General features: G+C 45.3%; 2 protein-coding genes across 4 annotated transcripts in view; both read left to right on the top strand.

Moving 5' to 3' along the window:
• EFEMP1 (EGF containing fibulin extracellular matrix protein 1) overlaps positions 1-3610 on the top strand; it is a 116121-nt gene extending 112511 nt beyond the window's left edge. Inside the window, exon 13 of the mRNA XM_083432723.1 lies at positions 3271-3610. The gene's annotated coding sequence lies outside the window, so the exon portion shown is untranslated. The remainder of the gene's footprint in view (positions 1-3270) is intronic.
• Positions 1-23132, top strand: part of PNPT1 (polyribonucleotide nucleotidyltransferase 1) — a 50243-nt gene that overhangs the window by 10354 nt on the left and 16757 nt on the right. For all 3 annotated transcript variants that reach the window (XR_014509248.1, XM_083432587.1, XM_083432588.1), the window contains exons 9-19: positions 1745-1931; positions 6646-6697; positions 7758-7815; positions 10076-10172; positions 11736-11838; positions 15055-15125; positions 17049-17085; positions 20422-20488; positions 20573-20662; positions 21510-21563; positions 21669-21778. Coding sequence is in view for 2 of the 3 variants with exons in the window: in XM_083432587.1 (XP_083288713.1) it covers positions 1745-1931; positions 6646-6697; positions 7758-7815; positions 10076-10172; positions 11736-11838; positions 15055-15125; positions 17049-17085; positions 20422-20488; positions 20573-20662; positions 21510-21563; positions 21669-21778 (926 nt within the window). In the remaining variant the exon portion in view is untranslated. The remainder of the gene's footprint in view (positions 1-1744; positions 1932-6645; positions 6698-7757; positions 7816-10075; positions 10173-11735; positions 11839-15054; positions 15126-17048; positions 17086-20421; positions 20489-20572; positions 20663-21509; positions 21564-21668; positions 21779-23132) is intronic.

The raw sequence follows: 23132 nt of genomic DNA on the forward strand, positions 1-23132 counted from the left end.
AAGTGGTTTCCTGATTCCTCAGTTTTGAGGTCATTCACTAAGTTTATTAATTGGGCTGAAACTTTGTAGGTAGGATGTCTGAATCAATGGTGCAGCCACACTTGGAAAACCGTGTACATTTCTGGCTGCCTCATCTCAGAAAGGACATTGTAGAGTTGGAAAAAAGTAACCAAAATGATCGAGGGAATAGAGTAACTCCCCTATGACGAAAGGTTACAAGATTTGAGGCTTCTTAGTTCAGAAAAAGGACGAGTAAGAGGAGGCATGACAGAAGTATAAATTTACACATGGTTTGGAGAAAATGAACAGAGAAATGTTTTTCTCCCTCGCACAGCTAGAACTTGGCAACATCTAATGAAGCTGAGTGTTGGAAGATTCAGGATAGACAAAAGAAAATACTTCTTCACACAGCACATGGTTAAACTATAACATTTGCTCCCAGGAGAAGCAGTGTTTTGGGCTTGGCAATATCTGGTTTTCAACATTGTGAGATATCACCAGCAAAGCATCGTGATATACTGATATATCGTGATGGTTGAAATAAGGGTGGAGCTATGTAGAGGCATTTGCCAGTGATTTGCTGCCCTCTGCAGGAGTTGGGAGAGCTGAGCCGGCAGAGTTAACAGGGAATGCAGGACTCAAGAGAAGCATTGGCTGGCTTCACAGTTTCCCCCACATTGTGTATTTTGCATAGCACGCACGCGCACACACACACACACACACACACACACACAAAATTCAAGATACATTGCCAGATCAAGAATTAGGAAACCGGATCCGATATCACAATATGGGAGTCAAACCGGTTTTGGACAATATATGGATATATCGCCCAGCCCTAGCAGTGATTGCCACCAACCTGGATGACTTAATAATAATAATAATAATAGTAATAGTAATAATAATTACTAATAAATTTATTTATACCCGGCCAGAGCCAGGCTCAGGGCGGCTAACACCAATAAAATCACAGTAAAAACATAATAGGGGGAAAGAAAAAGAAAAAGAAAACAATTTAAAATACAGGTTAAAATTTAAAATGCAACCTCATTTTAAAAGTAGCCAATAAATCAAGACCATAAGGGGAGGGAAACATAAGGGTCAGTGAGTCCAAACCAAAGGCCAGGCGAAACAGCTCCGTCTTGCAGGCCCTGCGGAAAGATGTCAAGTCCTGCAGGGCCCTAGTCTCTTGAGACAGAGCATTCCACCAAGTTGGGGCCAGTACTGAAAAGGCCCTGGCCCTAGTTGAGACCAATCTAACCACCGTGAAACCTGGGACCTCCAAAATGTTGTCATTTGTGGACCTTAAAGTCCTCCACAGGGCATACCAGGATTAGACATGGAGGATATGGCTACAATGGCCATGATCTGTCTCCACTGTGGTTGCCAATTGCTGGAAAGCTCAGGAGGGGAGACTGCTGTTGGGCTCAGTTCCTGCTTTCAGGCTTTCCACAGGCATCTGGTTGGGCCCGTGAGAACAGGATGCTGGACTAGATGGGCCACTGGTCTGATCCAGCAGACTGTTGCATTCAAATGTGATGTCTCATGGCTTACTGTTTCTACTTCTACAATGTCATAATGAAATGACCTGCGTTGCGAGAGTGCAGGTTAAGTTGTTAGCTTCTGTTTTCAAAATCCACACTGGCCATTTGGGTTTTTCTGTGATATTGGTTGATGGCTGAAACGTATCAGTCCAAGAAGACAGCTGTGACTGACTTTCCCATCTCTGAATTTGAATAAATAGTGATGTTGGAAGCGGCTGCCGAGAACGTATTGCAACAGGACTTTTGCCATGCTATCAAAGTGGGCGTGAAGCACACCCAGCAAATAATTCAAGGCATACAACAGCTGGCAAAGGAACAGGGCGTTGCCAAGAGAACCGTGCCGAAGCTATTCACTGCTCCTGAGCAGATCGTGGAATGTGCAAAGCAGTAAGTACACAAAAGGTTTTCTGGGCTACGTGGGCTGCAACTGCAGATATAGTAGCTGAATTTAGGGTTTCCTTATTTTAAAAAATCTAAAAGACACCTACGTAAATTTTCATCCACCTTCAAAACACAACACAAACTGCTATGATATGGAAAGAAAAGGGTATATTAAAACTGTTCCATTCAAATGCTAAATAAGAGCCCAGCTCTTGATCACTTTCTCTTCCGTTTGGTACCCTTTACTTAATTATATTTGTGTTAGTAATTGCCTTTCTTTACTGATCCTCCTTTGTACGTAGGAGCCTAAATTGTGCTGGTAAAAATAGGCTTGATTAATCCTTGGTGAATGTGAAATTCCCTGAAATTCTGAAGCTGTGGAAGAAAAAACGGTTTGGTTTGGGATATGGAGGGATATGCAATACAGTGGTGCCCCGCAAGACGAATGCCTCGCAAGACGGAAAACCCACTAGACGAAAGGGTTTTCCGTTTTGGAGGTGCTTCGCAAAACGAATTTCCTATGGGCTTGCTTTTTCGTCTTGCGAGTTCCTGCGGGGTTTTTTTCCTCCCCCCCCCCTTTTTCCCAAGCCGCTAAGCCGCTTATCAGCTGATCCGCTAAGCCCGCTAAGCCGCTAATGGGCTTGCTTCGCAAGACGAAAAAAACCGCAAGACGAAGAGACTCGCGGAACGGATTCTTTTCGTCTTGTGAGGCACCACTGTATTTCGTTTTTAGGACTGCCCCTCCTCCGCAAGGACCCAGGGATGGACAACCTGTGACCTTCTGGGTGATGCTTTTCCCCAACACCATCATTCCTGACCACTGGGCTTGCAGGCTACCCATCTCTGCTTTTGGGAACGCAACAGGCAGAGCAGAGCAAGGGATCTGAACAGAACGTTAAAACCTTTTCACTTCCCATCATCCTTGTCCTTACCTAGCGCTGGTGACGAAGCAGTGTCTCACAAAATACTGCTCAGCAATGACGGTAGTGCTTTTCATCTTGGGAAATTTTCAGTTTTGTAGCTGGCAGAATCTTTTGATCCGTTTAGCCCCTGTCCGCCCAGCTGCTGATGTTGCCTTCTGCTCTGGACACGAAAACTGGACAGAGCTGGCCGCCAGGATAACAAGGCACACAAATTTCCTTTTTTAAAAAACATGTTCTCCCCCCCCCCCAACTGCCACTGGGGCTTAAAGTGGGTTGTATTAAAAAATATCAGCATTAAGTGAAAGCAACTTCTTAGTTCACCGTCTCTGTAAAGGCAGTTGGACTGTCTTTTATGAATTATGAATAATTCTTGCCCCGTGGTTTATTTTAATTAAAGAAGAAGCCCTTTTTTTCTTTTTAAGGAAAAAAATTATTTGTGTCAAGTTGCGTACAGTCATACCTCAGGTTAAAGTAGCTTCGGGTTGAGCGTTTTCGGGTTGCGCTCCGCGGCGACCCAGAAATAATGGAACGCATTACTTCCGGGTTTTGCCGCTCGCGCATGCGCAGACGCTCAAAATGGCATCATGCGCAGATGCGGCAAATCGCGGCACGTGCAAACGCAGGTTGTGTTCGCTTCAGGATGCGAACGGGGCTCCGGAACGGATCCCGTTCGCATGCTAAGGTACCACTGTATTTCACTTGGCACATGTGGTCCAATAACTGAAGAGAGCAAGAGGGGTGTTTTCATATGTGTGCAGTCTGGAGCAGTGAGGTTCTCCCTGTGAATTGTAGGAAACCTGCTACTGAATCAGCTTGAATACTGGGATACTGCCAGGGAGACAAAGTCCATCATGGCTCCACGTCGTCTCCAGACGTCCATTGATCTCCCGTAGACACGCAGTGTCAGCAATTAGTGACACGAGCCCCAGAAATAGCTTGCCACATTCCAGAGCCGATGCACGCTCTATCAGCAGATAATGCACAGTGAAAGATGCACTCAGGAGAGCATTATTTACAAGTTTATTTCTGCGTTGATCAGAACAAATAAAAACATGACTGCCTGCTTCAGTGTTCCGGCAGAGAGAGAGAGAAACGAAAGCAAAGGCACAACATAAACATCCTGTGAAACAGGAAATACGCAGGCTGTGACACAAACATCCTGCTCCCTTTTAAGGTGGAACGGAAATATCCTAACACTTCCACCCTCTTCACAACCACCCTGAGCAATATTTTGGGAATCTGCCTTGAACAGAGAGGCTGCGAAGTGCTGGAATCTGTCCAACATCTTTGCATTAAAGTGAGGATTGAAGATACATTGAGTAACGAATCGGAACACCCAAATACATGGCAGGGGTTGAAAAGGCATAAGGAGTAGGAACAAAAAATTGACCTACACTGAGTGAGGCTTTTTCTTCTTTAAAGCAATTGTACGTCTAAAGACGTATAAAGTGAAACATAGTCTCAGCCATGAGACACCTTATAGCCTGGCTTCCTCAACCTTGGCCCTCCGGATATTTTTGAGACTACAATTCCCATCATCCCTGACCACTGGGCCTGCTAGCTAGGGATCATGGGAGTTGTAGGCCAAAAACATATGGAGGGCCGAGGTTGAGGAAACGTGCCTTATAGCGGTCTTATCTTATGTTTACTGGTGGGGTGTTCTTCTGTTGCTTCATGACAAATAGTTAGGCTTTCTTTCATACCTGTCTGTAACGGCATTCAATCATTTTTTCCACTGTGCAGATTAGAAAGCTAGTGTTCCAGTAAAAAGAATAAGCTGGAAATTCTCATTGTAAATTTCACCTGTGCTGTAGAAAACCAGGTCCTGGCCTTAAACAAGTAATTCCCTCTCGGCCTCAACCTTCCCATCTTCAGCATGGGCACAACAGCTTTTGCCGAAGTAATTACAGCACTGTTGCAATTTGGCTGCAGTTCCATTGTGTTGTTGGTACATGTTGGTAGTCTTCAGGGTCGCATCGCATGCTGACTTTGTGTATTGCATTAGGACTGTGTATTGTTCTGGATCTAATTGCCCCTCAGTCCTTGTGAGTGTTGTTGCTTATGCAGCCAAAACAGCAACAGCCATGTGTAAGTGGCGGAGGTATTATTGGACTGAGGTTTGCAGAAGTACAATAAACTATTTAGGATGGAAAGAGACACACACACACCCAAAACAGCCTAATGACAGCTAAACACCTTCATTGAGTGATTGACTGTTGGAATGGGGAGGGGATTATACTGCCGCTTCCACCCCCACCCCCAACATTAACCCAAGATTGGGGGTTGCTCTGAAGACGTGCCAGCCTTTGACTTACATTGTTCTATAAAATACCTTGTGCCCTGACAGCATTACAGTGGTACCTCGGGTTACATATGCTTCAGGTTACATACGCTTCAGGTTACAGACTCCGCTAACCCAGAAATAGTGCTTCAGGTTAAGAACTTTGCTTCAGGATAAGAACAGAAATCGTGCTCCGGTGGCACAGCGGCAGCAGGAGGCCCCATTAGTTAAAGTGGTGCTTCAGGTTAAGAACAGTTTCAGGTTAAGAACGGACCTCCGGAACGAATTAAGTGTTGGGATACTGCCAGGGAGACAAAGTCCATCATGACTCCATGTCGTGTCCGGACGTCCGTCGATCTCCCGTAGACACGCAGTATCAGCAATTAGCGACATGAGCTCCAGAAATAACTTGCCACATTCCAGAGCCGATGTACGCTCATTATCAGCAGATAATGCACACAGCGAAAGATGCACTCAGGAGAGCATATTTACAACTTTATTCAGCGTTGGTCAGAACAAAGAGAAAACATGACTGCCTGCTTCAGTGTCTCCGTCACAGAGAGAGAAACGAAAGCAAAGACACAACATAAACTTCCTGTGAAACAGGAAATGCGGAGGCTGTGACACAAACTTCCTGCTCCCTTTTAAGGTGGAACGGAAATATCCTAACATTAAGTACTTAACCTGAGGTACCACTGTATTTGAATAAAACAAGAGCAGCAGTGTTGTAGTGGCCTGGTGCCCACTATTCTGCTCTAGTTTTCTCTGTAGCCGTTCATAGGATGAAGCAGAAACTTCCTCACTATTTAACTGATAGAAATGGCAAGGCTTCTCTTTGCTTGAGAGACCTCTAACATGTGGCACTCAGGTGGGCAAAATGTGTTGCAGTTGTGCATCTTTTCATCTTCTTGGCACAGCTGTTTGATTTTTGCGGTCTGCTTCAAGGCAGATTGGGGTACTTCTGGAGACAGAATAAATGAGGTACCAGAGAAGAACTGTCACTCGGGCCTTGGCCTGTCTGGCTAGGATTTATGTGTAGCACCTGTTATTTTCTCTGCTTGTCCTGTGTTGCTGCTTTAAATGTCATGGGGATCAACCAGGTTGGCATTCAGATACAGTGGTACCTCAAGTTAAGCTCTTAATTAGTTCTGGAGGTCTGGTCTTAACCTGAAACTGTACTTAACCTGAGGTACCACTTTAGCTAATGGGGCCTCCTGCTGCTGCTGCTTCACCGCCGGAGCACAATTTTTGTTCTTGTCCTGAAGCAAAGTTCTTAACCCGAGGTACTATTTCTGGGTTAGCAGTGTTTGTAACCTGAAGCGTATGTAACCCAAGGTACCACTGTACCCTAAGGAGTCTCAAAGCGGCTAACAATCTCCTTTTCCCTTCCTCCCCCACAACAAACACTCTTAGCGGAGTCTGTAACCTGAAGCGCCTGTAACCCGAGGTACCACTGTATGATTTGGCTATAATTTTTCAACTTTCTCTTTTCTCCCCCACCTTCCCGTGCTTGAAGCCTTGCATCTGGAAAGATCACTGCTGTGTTTTCCGACTTCACGCATGATAAAGTGAGTATTTAAATTCATTTTGGTTAAATTGCGCCTGAACCAGGCGGGTTTTTGCTGTTTGGCTTCAGCCAGTTTAAAGAGATGCACACACAACTGTCTAGGTATTCTGCTCTGAATTTGTTCCTCTTGATAGATGAAATGTAAATGACAATGCAAAGAACCCTTCTGCCCACCCACTTACTGTAGCCTCGATTGGCCTGCTCCCTTCTGCACCACACTGCCCTCCCATCCCACTCCAAAGAACAAGAAGTGTATCTCCAGAAGCATTCTGCTGCTTTATTCCTTCCTAAGTTTGAGGGCCAGGGACGTGGGTGGCGCTGTGGGTTAAACCACAGAGCCTAGGACTTGCCGATCAGAAGGTTGGCAGTTCGAATCCCCGTGACGGGGTGAGCTCCCGTTGCTCGGTCCCTGCTCCCGCCAACCTCGCAGTTCGAAAGCACGTCCAAGTGCAAGTAGATAAATAGGTACCGCTCCGGCGGGAAGGTAAACAGCGTTTCCGTGCTCTGCTCTGGTTCGCCAGAAGCGGCTTAGTCCTGCTGGCCACGTGACCCGGAAGCTGTACGCCGGCTCCCTCGGCCAGTAAAGCCAGATGAGCGCCGCAACCCCAGAGTCAGCCGCGCCTGGACCTAATGGTCAGGGGTCCCTTTACCTTTAAGTTTGAGGGCCAGCATAAAATGGTAACCGCCTGCATACAGTGGGAATTAAAAGTCCCCCATCGGTGGTGCCAGCATGGAGAAATTGCATGCATTGGGAGAATGCACAGGGTAAAAGCTTTTTCAGGTTCCCAGCTAGATCATACGTAAGCAGAGTTTGGATGGTCATGTATGATTGAGTTGAGGTTCCTGCATTACCTGGAGTTGGGCCAGGTAACCCTCAGGGTCCCTTCCAGTGTTACAATTCTATGATTACATCTACTGAGTGGCGTGACTCTCTAGGGAAGCGTGTGTCTATGGCCTCTGCGTGCTGATGTACGTTAGCTCCCAAGCGTAGGACGTGCATGAGATTCTATAGCTCATCTTAATAAAATTCAGAATGTGTCAATGGGTATCTTACATCCTAGATCTCAAGAGATGAAGCAATTAACAAAATCAGACTTGAAACAGAAGAGCAGCTGAAAGGTCAGACACACTCATATATGACTATACTATGTTCTAAAATGTTTTATAGTGGTGCCCCGCAAGACGAATGCCTCGCAATACGGAAAACCCGCTAGACGAAAGGGTTTTCCATTTTGGAGGTGCTTCGCAAAACGAATTTGCTATGGGCTTGCTTCGCAAGACGAAAATGTCTTGCGAGTTCCTGCGGGGTTTTTTCCCTCTCCCCCCCCCCTTTTTCCCAAGCCGCTAAGCTGCCTAACAGCTGATCCGCTAAGCCGCTTATCAGCTGATCCGCTAAGCTGCTTATCAGCTGGCCCGCTAATGGGCTTGCTTCGCAAGACGAAAAAAACTGCAAGATGAAGAGACTCACGGAACGGATTATTTTCGTCTTGCGAGGCACCACTGTACTTTGCCAGGGTTTGTCTTACAGTTCTGCGTTCGGCAGTCAAACATCTTTTCATGGACTTGGGGATACAGATATTTGCAGCAGATGGTGAAGCTGCGTCAGGACTGTGCCACTTCTGATTGGGGGGGGGGGTGTCACATGACCAAATGCTTCTTGCCTCATTTCTTAACATTCTCTGCAAATAGAAAACCAGCACGTGAGAGAGAAGATTGACATCCAGTGGGGTGGGCGGTTGGATTGTATTTTTAATGAGGAGCGATCCAAAGAGATAAACATGTGCCTGGGCTGAATTGCACCCATGAGAACTCAGCCTGTGCTATAGTCCTCCTTGTTGTGGATGTTGAAGATGAAGATGCTGAAGACAGAAGCATGTACCCCCACCCCAAACCAGTCTTCCATTCTGACTTCCAAAGGCACTGAGAATACTCTTGGCTCGTGTTGGGCTCTCTACTGTGTACCTGCTTAATGAAAAGGGACAGAAACCAGCCAGACACTGTAATCCAAACCCCCTTTGTGCCAAGGTGTGTGTGTGTGTGTGTGTGTGTGTGTTTGCTTGTGTATTATGCAGATGTGTCCCTGCCCATGGGCTCATGCCAGCTTCACTCCACTGGTGCAGAGCTCAACATTCTGCCCACCAAACATGCAGGTGGACAGTATTGTCACCAGCAGGATCCTTGTAGGTGAGGGGCGGCATTTCAGGAGAGGGGCTGAGCCCCACTACTGTCCCATGACAGCACTGAGGATAATCAGTGTGTCGGCTCCAGGCTGGTGCAGCTCATTGTCCTCATCTTATGCCCCAGCCATTCTCCTAGGTGCTTTGAGCATCAAACCTGCCAGTGCCAGCGTGGTGTAGTGGTTAAGAGCGGTGGACTCGTAATCAGGTGAACCGGGTTCGATTCCCCGCTCCTCCACATGCAGCTAACCCAGAAATAGTGCTTCAGGTTAAGAACTTTGCTTCAGGATAAGAACAGAAATCGTGCTCCGGTGGCACAGCGGCAGGAGGAGGCCCCATTAGCTAAAGTGGTGCTTTAGGTTAAGAACAGTTTCAGGTTAAGAACGGACCTCTGGAACGAATTAAGTGTTGGGATACTGCCAGGGAGACAAAGTCCATCATGACTCCATGTCGTGTCCGGACGTCCATCGATCTCCCGTAGACACGCAGTATCAGCAATTAGCGACACAAGCTCCAGAAATAACTTGCCACATTCCAGAGCCGATGTACGCTCTATCAGCAGATAATGCACACAGCGAAAGATGCACTCAGGAGAGCATATTTACAACTTTAGCGGCTATTAACGGCTATTAAAGGCTTAAGGGATTTGCGTATTAGCTGCTAAAAGGCTATTAGCAGCTTAGTGCCTTAGAAAAAGGGGGTGGGGAGCGAAAAACCCCCCCCAGGAATTGCAAGACAGTTTCGTCTTGCGAAGCAAGCCCATAGCAAATTCGTTTTGCGAAGCACCTCCAAAACGGAAAACCCTTTCGTCTAGCGGGTTTTCCGTCTTGCGAGGCATTCGTCTTGCGGGGCACCACTGTATTTTGCCAGGGTTTGTCTTACAGTTCTGCGTTTGGCAGTTTGCTGGGTGACCTTGGGCTAGTCACACTTCTCTGAAGTCTCTCAGCCCCACTCACCTCGCAGAGTGTTTGTTGTTGGGGAGGAAGGGAAAGGAGATTGTGAGCCGCTTTGAGACTCCTTAAGGGGAGTGAAAAGCGGGATATCAAATCCAAACTCTTCTTCTTCTGCTGCTTAACTGAAAATTTAAAGCAAGTTGTGACACCTACTGTCACAAATTCCTTTTACTTCCCTTCTAACCATATAGTTGGGGGGAATAAGCATTGTGTTTTAGGTTTCGTTTCAATTTTCTTCTTTCTCTCTAGAAAAGTTCCCGGAAGCGGAGTGTTACGAAATCATGGAATCTTTTAACGTCATCTTGAAGGAAGTCTTCAGAAATCTTGTTCTGAATGAATACAGGAGGTAAGCATGGTGTTTTCTGGGTCGCTGTGTTTAAAACAGGTTCTTCCGCAGAATAAGGACACTGAAAGGCCGAAAGCAGCAGCATCTTTGCACCAGTTTGCAGTGGCCTGGCGTACCAAGCAGCATGCAGATGGTTCCTTTAAGGAATCAATGCTCACCCACATAGAACTATCAGTATGCTCCTGCTTTGTGGTCCATAGCCTTGTTTGCTCATCGCTTTAAGCCCATAGTTAAGCTTAACTATGGTGAGCACACAACATGCTGGGAGCACAAGGCTAAAAATTGCAGGTGGCAGGCAGTTCCAGGAGCTAAGGCTCAGTGCTAAGCCCCCGTACTTGCCCGCTGAATTTAATATATCTGACTTCTGAGTAGGCCTGGTTAAGAATGTGCTATAAGCGAACCAAAAGTAGCAGTAAGCCAGGAACAAACCTTAGTTACATCTTGTGTTTTGTTTGGAGGGAGACAAGCTACAAGCCCTGGTTTGGATGTAATGCTAGGCCATGTCATGGTTTCACTCCCAGCAATGCAGCAGGAGCAGGAGAGGAACAAATCGCCTGTGGTTTTAGTGCTGTGCACCAATCTGCTTTATATTGTGGTTTAAATCGAAAGGCCTTAAATCATGGTTTTGTTTGAGTATGTTTAAAAGCATTTTGTGACCGAGGCCAAAACCTGCTCTCTTTGTGGCCTTATTTGACTGTGGCTTCAAATGTGTGCACATCAGGCTGGACTAGAAGCAAGGTGGGTAGCCACAATCATCCCTTTCCCCCAGTTATAGCCATAATAACACTTGCACTGGACTCCAAATGTTCATGAATGCAGGCCAAATCTAGAGCCGAGGTGGGAGGAACCCATGGAAGGTGTTATGTACTGAAGTTCTCACCCTGGGCCAGCAGGGGGATACTGTAGATAGTTATGCAAATGAAGGTTCGAAAAGTGACGTTCAGTGATTGGATAGTTTTGTATGCAAATGAAGGATCGAAAAGTGACGTTCAGTGATTGGATAGTTTTGTATGCAAATGAAGGATCGAAAAGTGACGTTCAGTGATTGGATAGTTTTAGAAAATGGCAACAGTTACATTGTTCTGGAGCTCTATACAGTGGTGTCCCGCAAGACGCTAGACGAAAGGGTTTTCCGTTTTTCAATGCGCTTCGCAGGACGAATTTCCCTATGGGCTTGCTTCGCAAGACGAAAATGTCTTGTGAGTCTTGAGATTTTTTTTCGCTCCCCACCCCCTTTTTTAAGCCGCTAAACCGTGAATAGCCTTTTAGCAGCTAATCCGCTAAGCCTTTAATAGCTTTTAATAGCCGCTGAACCACTAATAGCGCTAATCCGCTAATAGGGTTGTTTCGCAAGAAGAAAAAACCGCTAGACGAAGAGACTCGCAGAACGAATTAATTTCGTCTTGCGAGGCACCACTGTATAAGCAGGCTGACTGAGCCCCTCAGCTTAGTTCTGTTCTGGCATCTGAATAAAGAAGAGCTGTTTGAAGAATCGCTGTGTCGTCTGATATGCTTGCCCACAACTTAACAGAAACTGTCCTCTCTGCTGCTTTATTCCTGTAGATGTGATGGTCGAGACTTGACTTCACTTAGAAACATCACTTGCGAGGTGGACATGTTCAAAACCCTTCATGGATCAGCGTTATTTCAGAGAGGCCAAACCCAGGTATTCACTGATCTTCCTTTACCACCACCCCCTTTTTTCCGTTTTTTATTTTACTCAAAAATAAAAATACTGTGGGTCAGCAACTAAAATGGAATTTACGAAATGTACTTAGATGGTGTGGATAAGCTCCTGAAGCCCATCCTGAAATAAACTTGATTCTTTATTTGAATAAGTGCAAAATCATTCCTAACTTTCTCCGAGCGTGCTTATAAAATTAGAGTACACGTATGTTCTGCATCACTATTAAAAACCGCACTGTGTGGGGGATGTGTGAGTCAGTGAATGAAAAGGTTCCCCGTGGGCGAATTGCTTAAAATAACAGCATCTATGAATCAGACCTGCTGCTCTGCTTAAATTGAAGGGTGATAAATTCTTCCATATATATATATATATATATATATATATGCTTTCGTAGATTTTCACGGGTACAGGAATGCAGGTTTTGGTGTCCTCGGGTGTCTTCCCGTGTAAAAGTTGGGGTGTCTAGGCGACGTTTCGACGAGGTCTCACTCGTCATCTTCAGGCTGGTGCTTTCGGCTTCTTGTTACTGGAACAGAGCAGGATCTCAGTGTTTGAGTTCCTATAAATACTGTTGAGGGGGTGTGGTGTATAGCCTCCAATGTTCTGGGCAGAGAGGAGGTTCCCAGGCTAGTGTGCCTTTTCTTCTTTTGTTCCTTAATTACTTGAGGGATATCTTGAGTGATTTCTTGAGTGATTTCCTGAATCCCACTTAGGTGGGTCATTAGGTGTGGATTAGTTGCTAAAGCCTTCGTGTCTTGAACTCTTGAACTTTGTGAAGAGTTTTTCTGAGAAGATGGCTGTACTGCACTTGGTTGTGCTCTGGCTTGGCTTCGTGTATAGGGGCGAGCTGTGGATAGAAGGAGCACCTATGGGATCACCCCTCTCACCGGTCATCGCTAACCTGTACATGGAACACTTTGAAACCAATGCTTTAGACAAGTCAGAACACAAACCCAAACTTTGGCTCAGATATGTTGACGACACCTTTGTAATTTGGCCACACGGGAAGGAAAAACTGGATAGCTTCCTCACACATCTCAACAGCCTACACCCCAAAATACAATTCACTATGGAAATAGAAGCCAACAACCAACTTCCCTTCCTTGACGTCCTAATCTACAAAAAACCTGATGGCTCCCTAGGACACACTATCTACCGGAAAAAAACACACACCAACCGCTACTTACATGCACAATCACACCACCACCCTGCACAAATAAACTCCGTAGCCAAGACTCTCATCTCCAGAACCAAACGCCTGGCTGACGAAGACCACTTGACAACTGAGTTACAGAATCTCTCAAATGTGTTAATTGCCAATGGATACCAGCAAAACAGGGTTACGAAGCTAATCCAAAAAGAAACACCCCCCAAAAACCAAGACACAGAAGAAAACAATGGCATAGCCCTCCTTCCTTATATCAAGGGCACTACAGATAAAATTAGCAAAATCCTCCATAAACACAATATCAAAACAGCCTTTTGCACCAACCAAAAAATAGCCAATATCCTCAGAAACCCCAAGGATAAAATTCAGTTGGAAAACCAAGGGGTCTATGAAATACCCTGCAAAGTCTGCCCAGCCACGTACATTGGACAAACAAACAGACGAATAAATGCACGGATCGCAGAACACAAGAATGCCGTCAAAAAAGAAGAAAAAACTTCCTCTCTTTTCCAACACATGAAAGAAACAGGACACGAAATTAATTTTGCAGATTCCAAATTGCTCTTTAACATGGAACATCACCACAAGAGAATAATCATGGAAGCCATCGAGATAGAGAAACACCCTCACAACATGAACAAGCGTGACGACACATCCCGCTTGCCAGACATCTGGAAATTAGCCCTCCCCACAAAATCTGACACCAGATCCAGAGGCACACAGAACGCCATCACCAATCAACCACACCAGACCCAAACCCAGACCCTCTCCACAGATAAATTACAGACACCATCCAGTAGCCAAACCAGGGTGGCACCTCCGGATGCTGCACCCCCCTGCAATCCCTACACAGATCTGGCTGGCACAGGCCACAAAACCACAGCTCGCCCCTATACACGAAGCCAAGCCAGAGCACAACCAAGTGCAGTACAGCCATCTTCTCAGAAAAACTCTTCACAAAGTTCAAGAGTTCAAGACACGAAGGCTTTAGCAACTAATCCACACCTAATGACCCACCTAAGTGGGATTCAGGAAATCACTCAAGAAATCACTCAAGATATCCCTCAAGTAATTAAGGAACAAAAGAAGAAAAGGCACACTAGCCTGGGAACCTCCTCTCTGCCCAGAACATTGGAGGCTATACACCACACCCCCTCAACAGTATTTATAGGAACTCAAACACTGAGATCCTGCTCTGTTCCAGTAACAAGAAGCCGAAAGCACCAGCCTGAAGATGACGAGTGAGACCTCGTCGAAACGTCGCCTAGACACCCCAACTTTTACACGGGAAGACACCCGAGGACACCAAAACCTGCATATATATATATATATATATATGAATGAGAATCTAAGTTCGGTCTCATTGAAGGGCAGTATTTCAATATGAGTAGGAAAATATGAGAAATATGTGAGTGCCCCTAAACATTTTTTTAGAAAAAAGCTCTGTGTGTGTGTGTATGCATGCAGTGCTTTTTTCTTAAAAAATGTTTAGGGGTACTCTCATTTTCCTACTCATGTTGAAATACTGGCCCTCAATGAGACCAAACTTAGATTCACAAAATGTTTAGGGGTATGCGACCCCCCGCAACCCGCTGCCAAAAAGAAAATCTGTTCAGAAGACCTGTGTGTATATTTTACTGCAAGTTCTTCTAACAAATGTCAATTTAAAAGTTGTCACACCTTTGAACTGCATTAGTGACTCGCCCAGCTGTAATCGGTATCCGGTGGGAGGGCTAGAATAGCAAATGTGCCCTCTAGATTGGTTCATAATTGGCAGAACTTGTAGCCAAGAAGGGGTGAGGGCTGAAAGTTGAAGTTGTTCTCTGTAAATCCAAAACAGTGCAGTGCAAACCGTTCATGTCAATGATTCCCCTTCTGATATCATTGTGACTTTGTGCCCAGACCAACGCTTACCTTATCTGGGTTTTTATGTGTCTTGCTTTTGAATCATTGCACTTTCTTATTTGTTGAGAACTTAATTCCTCTCCCCTAAACCACAGTATTTTCAGTAGACCTTTGTTTTCTAGGTCCTCTGCACAGTTACTTTTGACTCACTGGAATCGAGTGTAAAATCTGACGTTATCACAACAGCTTTAAGGTATATATACCACCATCCCTTCTCGTTTCAAACCCCAACTTGGCTTTGGTGTGTTAATTGCACCATGTGACTCTTTAGGACCTTTGTTCACAATCTTCAAGTAAATCAGGAGGGGCCCTAGCTCAGTGATTAGAGCTTCATGCTTTGTATGAAGGAGATCCCTGGTTCAACCCTGGCATCTCCATTTAAAAAGGATCAGGTGGCAGACAGAGGTGAAGGCTTCTCCCTGCCTGAGAGCTTGGGGCAGGATGCTGCCAGTCTGAGTCGATAAACTGGACTGTATGGGCAAATCCGATCGGAGGTAACGCAGCTTCCGACATTCATATGAAATCATGTTTTCTTTGAAGGCAATCTCTCTAAACGTTATTGAAAATGGGTATATACAGCCCCTTCAGAGAAATCAAGACTGGCCACATGCGAAAAACAATATCAAAATAACATAGCTAAGTTGAACTTCGAAGTAATCCTGAGACAGTACGGTGCAAAAGTAGTTATTCAAAGCTTTCCTAAGAAGAAAGTGGGACGCAGGTGGCGCTGTGGGTTAAACCACAGAGCCTAGGACTTGCCGATCAGAAGGTTGGTGGTTCGAATCCCCGCGACGGGGTGAGCTCCCGTTGCTCGGTCCCTGCTCCTGCCAACCTCGGAGTTCGAAAGCACGTCAAACTGCAAGTAGATAACTAGCTCCGGCGGGAATGTAAACGGCGTTTCCGTGCGCTGCTCTGGTTCGCCAGAAGTGGCTTAGTCATGCTGGCCACATGACCCGGAAGCTGTACACCGGCTCCTTCGGCCAATAAAGCGAGATGAGTCAGCCACGACTGGACCTAATGGTCAGGGGTCCCTTTACTTTTACCTTTAAGAAGAAAGTTGCTGGGTTTTTGCTTTTTTTTTTTTTTTGTTTCTTTAGGGACAAATTTTTTATTGGATCAGGCAACTCGAATGTGAGTTGGTTATTCCATAGGGGATGGTTCTAACTGTTTAAGGTCAAATCCTAAGCAGTGGAGCAGATGTATTGAGAAATGGCAGGATATATTAAAACAGGAACTTTGCTTTAACAATAAGCAGGCATCTAACAAAGGCTGCCTCATCTGTTATTCAATATCAGAAAAACACTTCTAACATAGTTTTGCTCATATAGGCAGCAACCATCTGAGCCGTGTCCAATTGACACGTGATCAAAGACAGAACAGGATTGGAACACCGCGAGAAATGGTTGCTGCCTGTATGCAAACGACTACTCAGATAAAAATGATATAATCTGTTGTTGGTCTGCTGCTCATCTAACTTCACAATGAAGCATAAGCCGGGCTCAGATGCACTTTGTTTTAACGATACAGTAGCTTAAAAGGTAAAGGGGGACCCTTGACCATTAGGTCCAGTCGTGACCGACTCTGGGGTTGCGGCGCTCATCTCGCTTTATTGGCCGAGGGAGCCGGCGTACAGCTTCCGGGTCATGTGGCCAGCATGACTAAGCCGCTTCTGGCGAACCAGAGCAGTGCACAGAAACGCCGTTTACCTTCCCGCCAGAGCGGTACCTATTTATCTACTTGCACTTTGACGTGCTTTCGAACTGCTAGGTTGGCAGGTAACAGCTTATTGTGCTGTAATATTTTTCTCTGAGCTCTGGTAGAGGCAGGTAGGGACTTCCTGGGAAAAGAATTTCCCCTAGTATTTAAGGTATTACAGGGGGGGGGGGGGGAACCTTCCATTGTTTCCTAGCGTTATGAGCCAAGGGTGCCTTTCTAGAGGTTTAAAGGAATTTGCAGGCAGGCATGGCCTCGGAGGGATGCTTTAGGCACCTACCCCTTGTTCGGACCCATCCCCTTCCAGAGAGAGACAGGGTCGACAGAAGCTTCAAGGGGTTCCTGGTGTAAGTAAATTATTGCAGCTCATTTAGTTCTTTGTAACACTTGTTTCTGTTTCTAGTGGAATAAAGGAGAAGAACTTCATGCTCCACTATGAGGTATGAGAACTTACTTCAGCTTCATAAAAAGCATTTGTGCTTAATTATTAGGAGTAATTACTCTGAAAACATAGGGGCTTGTTCTCGAATTGCTTTCTTTATATCCGGAGCCCGTTCCTGAGGCCTGAAAGCTGCACGCAGGCCGCTTCAGAGTCTCCTCTAGGGAGACAGGCTGTACGTGGAATTGTTGTTCGTCCATCTGCATTGCGGTGTCAGGGTGTATTTAGGGGTTGTATAGAGTTGCACGGTGCTAGAATGTATTTATTTTAATTGTTTTGTGATTTTAATACCATACACTGCTTTCGGTGCTCTTTTTTAAAAAAAGAAAAGCAGCTGAATATGTGCCATAAATAAAGCGTCTTCTACCCTCACATTGACTTTAATAGCGCTGGTATTTGAAACAAACAGGCTCCTTTTTTTTTTTAAGATATTTATTGAAATTTCAACATGTTACAAAAATAAGAAAAAAGAAAAAAGAAAAAGAAAATACAAAATAAAAACAAATCAGTCTTTCCATATCCTGTCTTTCATTTGCTTGTTTCCCTGACCTCCTCACACCTCCCTCTCTTGTATTCCAGTTCAGTTAGTTAATTCAGCAAATCCTTTCCCTCTTTGATTTTATCTTTATCTTTTATCTTAATATATTGTAGCTTTAAATTATCACCTGTTAACTGTCCATTTTTACATATTCCTCTATAACATTACTGCCAAAAACCACTTAACTTCAATCCAACATCATTCTAACGTTCATTAATTTTGCAGTATTTCTGTAAGTAGTCTTTAAATTTCTTCCAATCTTCTTCCACCGACTCTTCTCCCTGGTCTCGGATTCTGCCGGTCATTTCCGCCAATTCCATATAGTCCAAACAGGCTCCTTTTTGCTCTACCTTTGCTTCTTGCTCATTTTTGGATAGGATAGAACCTTTGTTGAGACTGCTGCTGACAAGCTATGTTTGCTGGTTGGTTTGCTGTCCAAAAGCAAATAAATGGGAGGATTGCTCTTCCTCTTCCTTCTCCTTCTCCTAATTGCAGGATCATAGAACTGTAGAATTGTTAAGGTCCCCAAGAGTCATTTGGTACAACCCTCTGAAATGCTAAAGCATCCATGAATAATCTCAGCTAAAGCACCCATAATTGCTTCTTCCTAATCTCTCTCTGTCTCTCAAACACACCGGGTATGTATGAGAGATAGAAAGAGATCGAGATTAGGGGAAGATTAGGTTTGGAGTGGGTCCATAAGTCCATCATACCCATAAGTCCACCATACCCTAGTGGGGTGTAGTGGTTAGAGTGCTGAGCTAGGACCTTGGAATCCAGGTTTCAGTTCTACGCTCGGCCAAGACCTTGGACCAGTCACAGTTTCTCAGCATAGCCTACCTCATAGGGTTCTGTCAGGGAACTGCTATCAGTGCCGGAGGGAGAGAGCAGAATCCAGAGGGATTCCAGAGAGCGTCCCGGGATTAGGAGAGGCAGCCCATCTTCTGGGGAAGAGAATCAGCATAGCACCAGTGGAGAAGGGGGGCAGATGGGGGAAGCGGCGAGGCGGTCCCATGACTCCTTGCCGGGGACCAGCGGGGAGAGTAGAGGTCCTCCGCTGCCTACGCCCTCCTTGCGCAGAAGGCTTTCGCGCAGAGAGAGTAGGAGGAGACTAGGCGTCAAAGAGCTTCTTTGCTGGAAGAAGTTTAAGAAACGCCCACTGACGGATTCTGCCAGCGATTGAGACAGCCACGGGTGAGTGGCTGTCCGGACAGAAAAGGTTCACTCAGGCAACCCAGCCAGGTGTTTGCACCGGCTTACGCACGAGCAACCCCTAGAACCATTACAGGTTCCGAGGATAAAATGGGGAAGGGGAGAATCTTGTGCTCCGCCTTCAGCTCATTGTAGGAGATATAAATGTAGCAATAGTAGATGGTGGAAATACAGCCGTACCTTGGATCCCGAACAGCTTGCGAGTCGAACGTTTTGGCTGCGGAACGCCTCAAACCCGGAAGTGAGTGTTCCGGTTTGTGAACGTTCTTTGGAACCTGAAAGTCTGACGTGGCTTCCGATTGGATGCAGGAGCTTCCTGCAGCCAATTGGAAGCCGCGCCTTGGTTTCCAAATGTTTTGGAAGTTGAACAGACTCCCTGAACGGATTCCGTTCGACTTCCGAGGTACCAATGTAATAACAGTACCAGCAGAACCAGATAGGTGATTGCTGAAAATGCTCTGCAGCTGTAGCTGCTTGCGCAAAGGAACCTGATCCACTGGAAATTTTTGATTTCTCACCCTCTCTTATTAAGAGGACAATTTGTAAATCATTCCTTAGCTTACCCAAATTGTGTGTGTGTGTGTGTGTGTACACACAGTGGTACCTCGGGTTAAGTACTTAATTCGTTCGGGAGGTCCGTTCTTAACCTGAAACTGTTCTTAACCTGAAGCACCACTTTAGCTAATGGGGTCTGCTGCCGCGCCGCCGGAGTCCGATTTCTGTTCTTATCCTGAAGCAAAGTTCTTAACCTGAAGCACTATTTCTGGCTTAGTGGAGTGTGTAACCTGAAGCGTATGTAACCTGAAGCGTATGTAACCCGAGGTACCACTGTGTGTGTGTGTGTGTGTGTATATATATATATATATATATATATATATATATATAGTCCAGTAGCACCTTAGAGACCAACTAAGTTTGTCTATTGACAGTGAAACTTTTGAGTACTGAAGCTACAGAGATTTTTGTGAAAGATGGTTGAACTTCAACATAGTAATAATAATTATTATTAATAATAATTTATTATTTGTACCCCACCCATCTGGCTGGGTTTCTGCAGTTTTAAGACGTATTTTTAAATGTTGGAGAGTTTCGATTCGGTTTCGAAAGAAACCTCTTTCATACTTTGAAACAGAAGATCCTGAAAAGTGTCTAAACCTTAAAATTAGGCACAAATTCAAACTTCCATTTGTACAGCATAGTATAGCAACTAGAGGTAAAGCTACTTTAACTGATAAAATGTCTGGAGGTTGTATCACTTCGAATTATAGTGCAAGTATTCACTCTGATCCACTTAAGATTATTGCTTTCATTAGGTGTACATATCTCCGCATAGGATAAGCCAGAAAGTTTATTTTTTAAAAGGTCATATTGTTTTCGTGACGACTGTGAAAGTGTACAACTTAAAATATGTGGCTGAAGATTATTCCAAAGGGTAGCATATTAATAACTCTGCAAATGACTCATTGCAAGAGCATATTTTTATCCTTTTGGGTGAATTCCATGGATGTTTGCCTTGAAATGGATGCTGACAATCAGGAAAGCATTATACTGACTTTCTCCCCTTCTTGATATATTAAAATTTTGCAGTTTCCTCCATACGCAACTAACGAGATTGGCAAAATTACTGGCATGAATAGACGAGAGCTTGGCCATGGTGAGTAAGGACAGAAGAAGCTGAATATCTAGACTGAAACTGAATTACTCCTTGTAATTCACAACATATTTTTTTTACTTGTAGGTGCACTTGCAGAGAAGGCTTTGAAGCCTGTGATTCCCAGTGAATTCCCTTTCACAATAAGGGTTACTTCAGAAGTACTGGAGTCAAATGGTATTTGATTTTTATTATTTGACTATTGCTCAGAATGAGTGGGTGGAATTCAACTTAGCGCTAAGCAGATCGTTCCATCGCGCAAGCAGAAATGCTTGCGCTGATAAAACTATCTCCACTCGCCCCACGCCTATGATTTGAAATCTGGCAGGGCTCTTATCACAAGGCTATTGGGAAGGGCAAAGAGGAGGTTACTTTTTGAGATTTCCCCCCTTTTTAGAAGGTGCAAGGGGTCATGAATTGGCTAATGGGCTTTGGCCTAATGTTTGTGGATCTCATTAGGGACCCCCTACTCTTTCCCCCAGGGACGTGGGTGGTCCCGTTGCTCGGTCCCTGCTCCTGCCAACCTAGCAGTTTGAAAGCATGTCAAAGTGCAAGTAGATAAATAGGTACCACTCTGGTGGGAAGGTAAACGGCGTTTCCGAGCGCTGCTCTGGTTCGCCAGAAGTGGCTTAGTCATGCTGGCCACATGACCCGGAAGCTGTACACCGGCTCCCTCGGCCAATAAAGCGAGAGGAGCACCGTAACCCCAGAGTCAGTCATGACTGGACCTAATAGTCAGGGGTGCCTTTACCTTACTCTTTCCCCCATAATTTGAGCACATGTCTTTAGACTACTTACTGTTGCAGATGTTAGCTGAAATTTCTGAACCACAACAAAACAGTGCAAAAACCGAGTGCTTCTTGTATCTGGAAAGAAAATTCCCTATCCCAGGGAGAAATCATACGGTGGCAAACGGTTGTCCGTTTCTTTTGTGTTGCTAAGAAACTTATTTATATGCCGATCATTTATTTTAGTGGCTACTCAAAAATGGTTGATAGCATAACCTTGTGGTTTCTGTTTCCAGGATCATCGTCAATGGCTTCTGCTTGCGGTGGGAGTTTGGCACTGATGGATGCAGGTATTCCACAAAGAGGAATTCATATTTTGGGATGTGTTTATGCATAGGTCAATGGAAGTGGCACCAAAACTCAGAAATAATGCATAATTTCTCTTTTATTGTTAGGAGTCCCGATATCGTCTCCTGTTGCAGGTGTTGCTGTTGGTTTGGTTTCCAGGGCTAATTCTGAAAAAAATGGAGACATTGAGGATTATCGCTTGCTAACAGACATTCTGGTAAGAGTTCCTAATTGAGTCTGTTTCTCAGTATTCAAAAGATCTGGACTCTAGCTTAAAACTCAGATCTGTGACGTGTGTAAATTATAGGTAATTGTGCACAAATTGGCGATAATGCGTGTCTTGGAGGCTTGGCTATGAATCTGGAAGTCCTCATTTTGAACCTCTCCTCTGTTATGAATTCAGACAAACTACCATCTCTTCTCCTTAATCCCTTCCATCTGCAATATGCGATAATAATACAGGCTTGCTTTACAGGATTACAGGATTCATAGAATCATAGAATCATAGAGTTGGAAGAGACCACAAGGGCCATCGAGTCCAACCCCCTGCCAAGCAGGAAACACCATCAGAGCACTCCTGACATATGGTTGTCAAGCCTCTGCTTAAAGACCTCCAAAGAAGGAGACTCCACCACACTCCTTGGTAGCAAATTCCACTGTCGAACGGCTCTTACTGTCAGGATATCAGGCATCAGCAATCTCAACCCTCCAGATGTTTTGAGACTACAATTCCCATCATCCCTGACCACTGGTCCTGTTAGCTAGGAATGATGGGGGTTGTAGTCCCAAAACATCTGGAGGGCCGAGTTTGGGCGTGCCTGCTTTGGATAGTACAAAATGATTATAAAAGTTCCCTTTGTTTACTGTTAGTTCACTTTGGAGAATGCATATCGTTTACATGCAGAACAGCCACCTTAACACTTCATTAGTAGCCACAATGCTAAAATGGGGAATAATAATTTGATGGCCGATTCTACCCACAGTACCTGATTTGACATTAATGTTTTGATCACATTGACTGTCAGATGTTCAGAATCTGCTGTCCGTGCAAAAATCTTCCACATCTGCAACAGAACTCACATTAATCACAGCATCGCATTAGATCAGTAGTTTTCAACCAGTCTGCCGTGGCACCCTGGGGTGCCTTGAACGGTGGTCAGGGCTGCTGTGGACACCACTGGCCTCTGTCCTTCCCTCCCCCCTCTGATGCCCTCTCACGCCTCTGCCTCCAAAAGGCTTGCACAGCTGTTTGTTGCAGGAACCCTGGATACAAGCTCCCCAGGCGAATGGTGCCTCTGTGGCTGGACAGGGGTGCTGGTTGCCAGGAGCTCAGAGGCCAGTGGTGGGTGCAGTGGCTGCCCAGAGGACTCCCAAGGAGAGTGGGGACGAGAGGAGGCTGGAAAACACTCCACAAGGGAGTGTGTTTGAAAAAGGGTGAGAGGCTGCCAGCTCGGCAGGCAAGGGGTGACACAACTGGGTTCCTGAGCCCCACAGGGCTGCGGCAGAACGAATGTAGTTGGTCAAGGGACCCACGGACCCAAAAAGGTTGAAGACCTCTGCATTAGATGTAT

This window comes from Podarcis tiliguerta (genome assembly GCF_965153285.1).
Source record: "Podarcis tiliguerta genome assembly, chromosome: 3".
Classification (NCBI taxonomy): domain Eukaryota; kingdom Metazoa; phylum Chordata; class Lepidosauria; order Squamata; family Lacertidae; genus Podarcis; species Podarcis tiliguerta.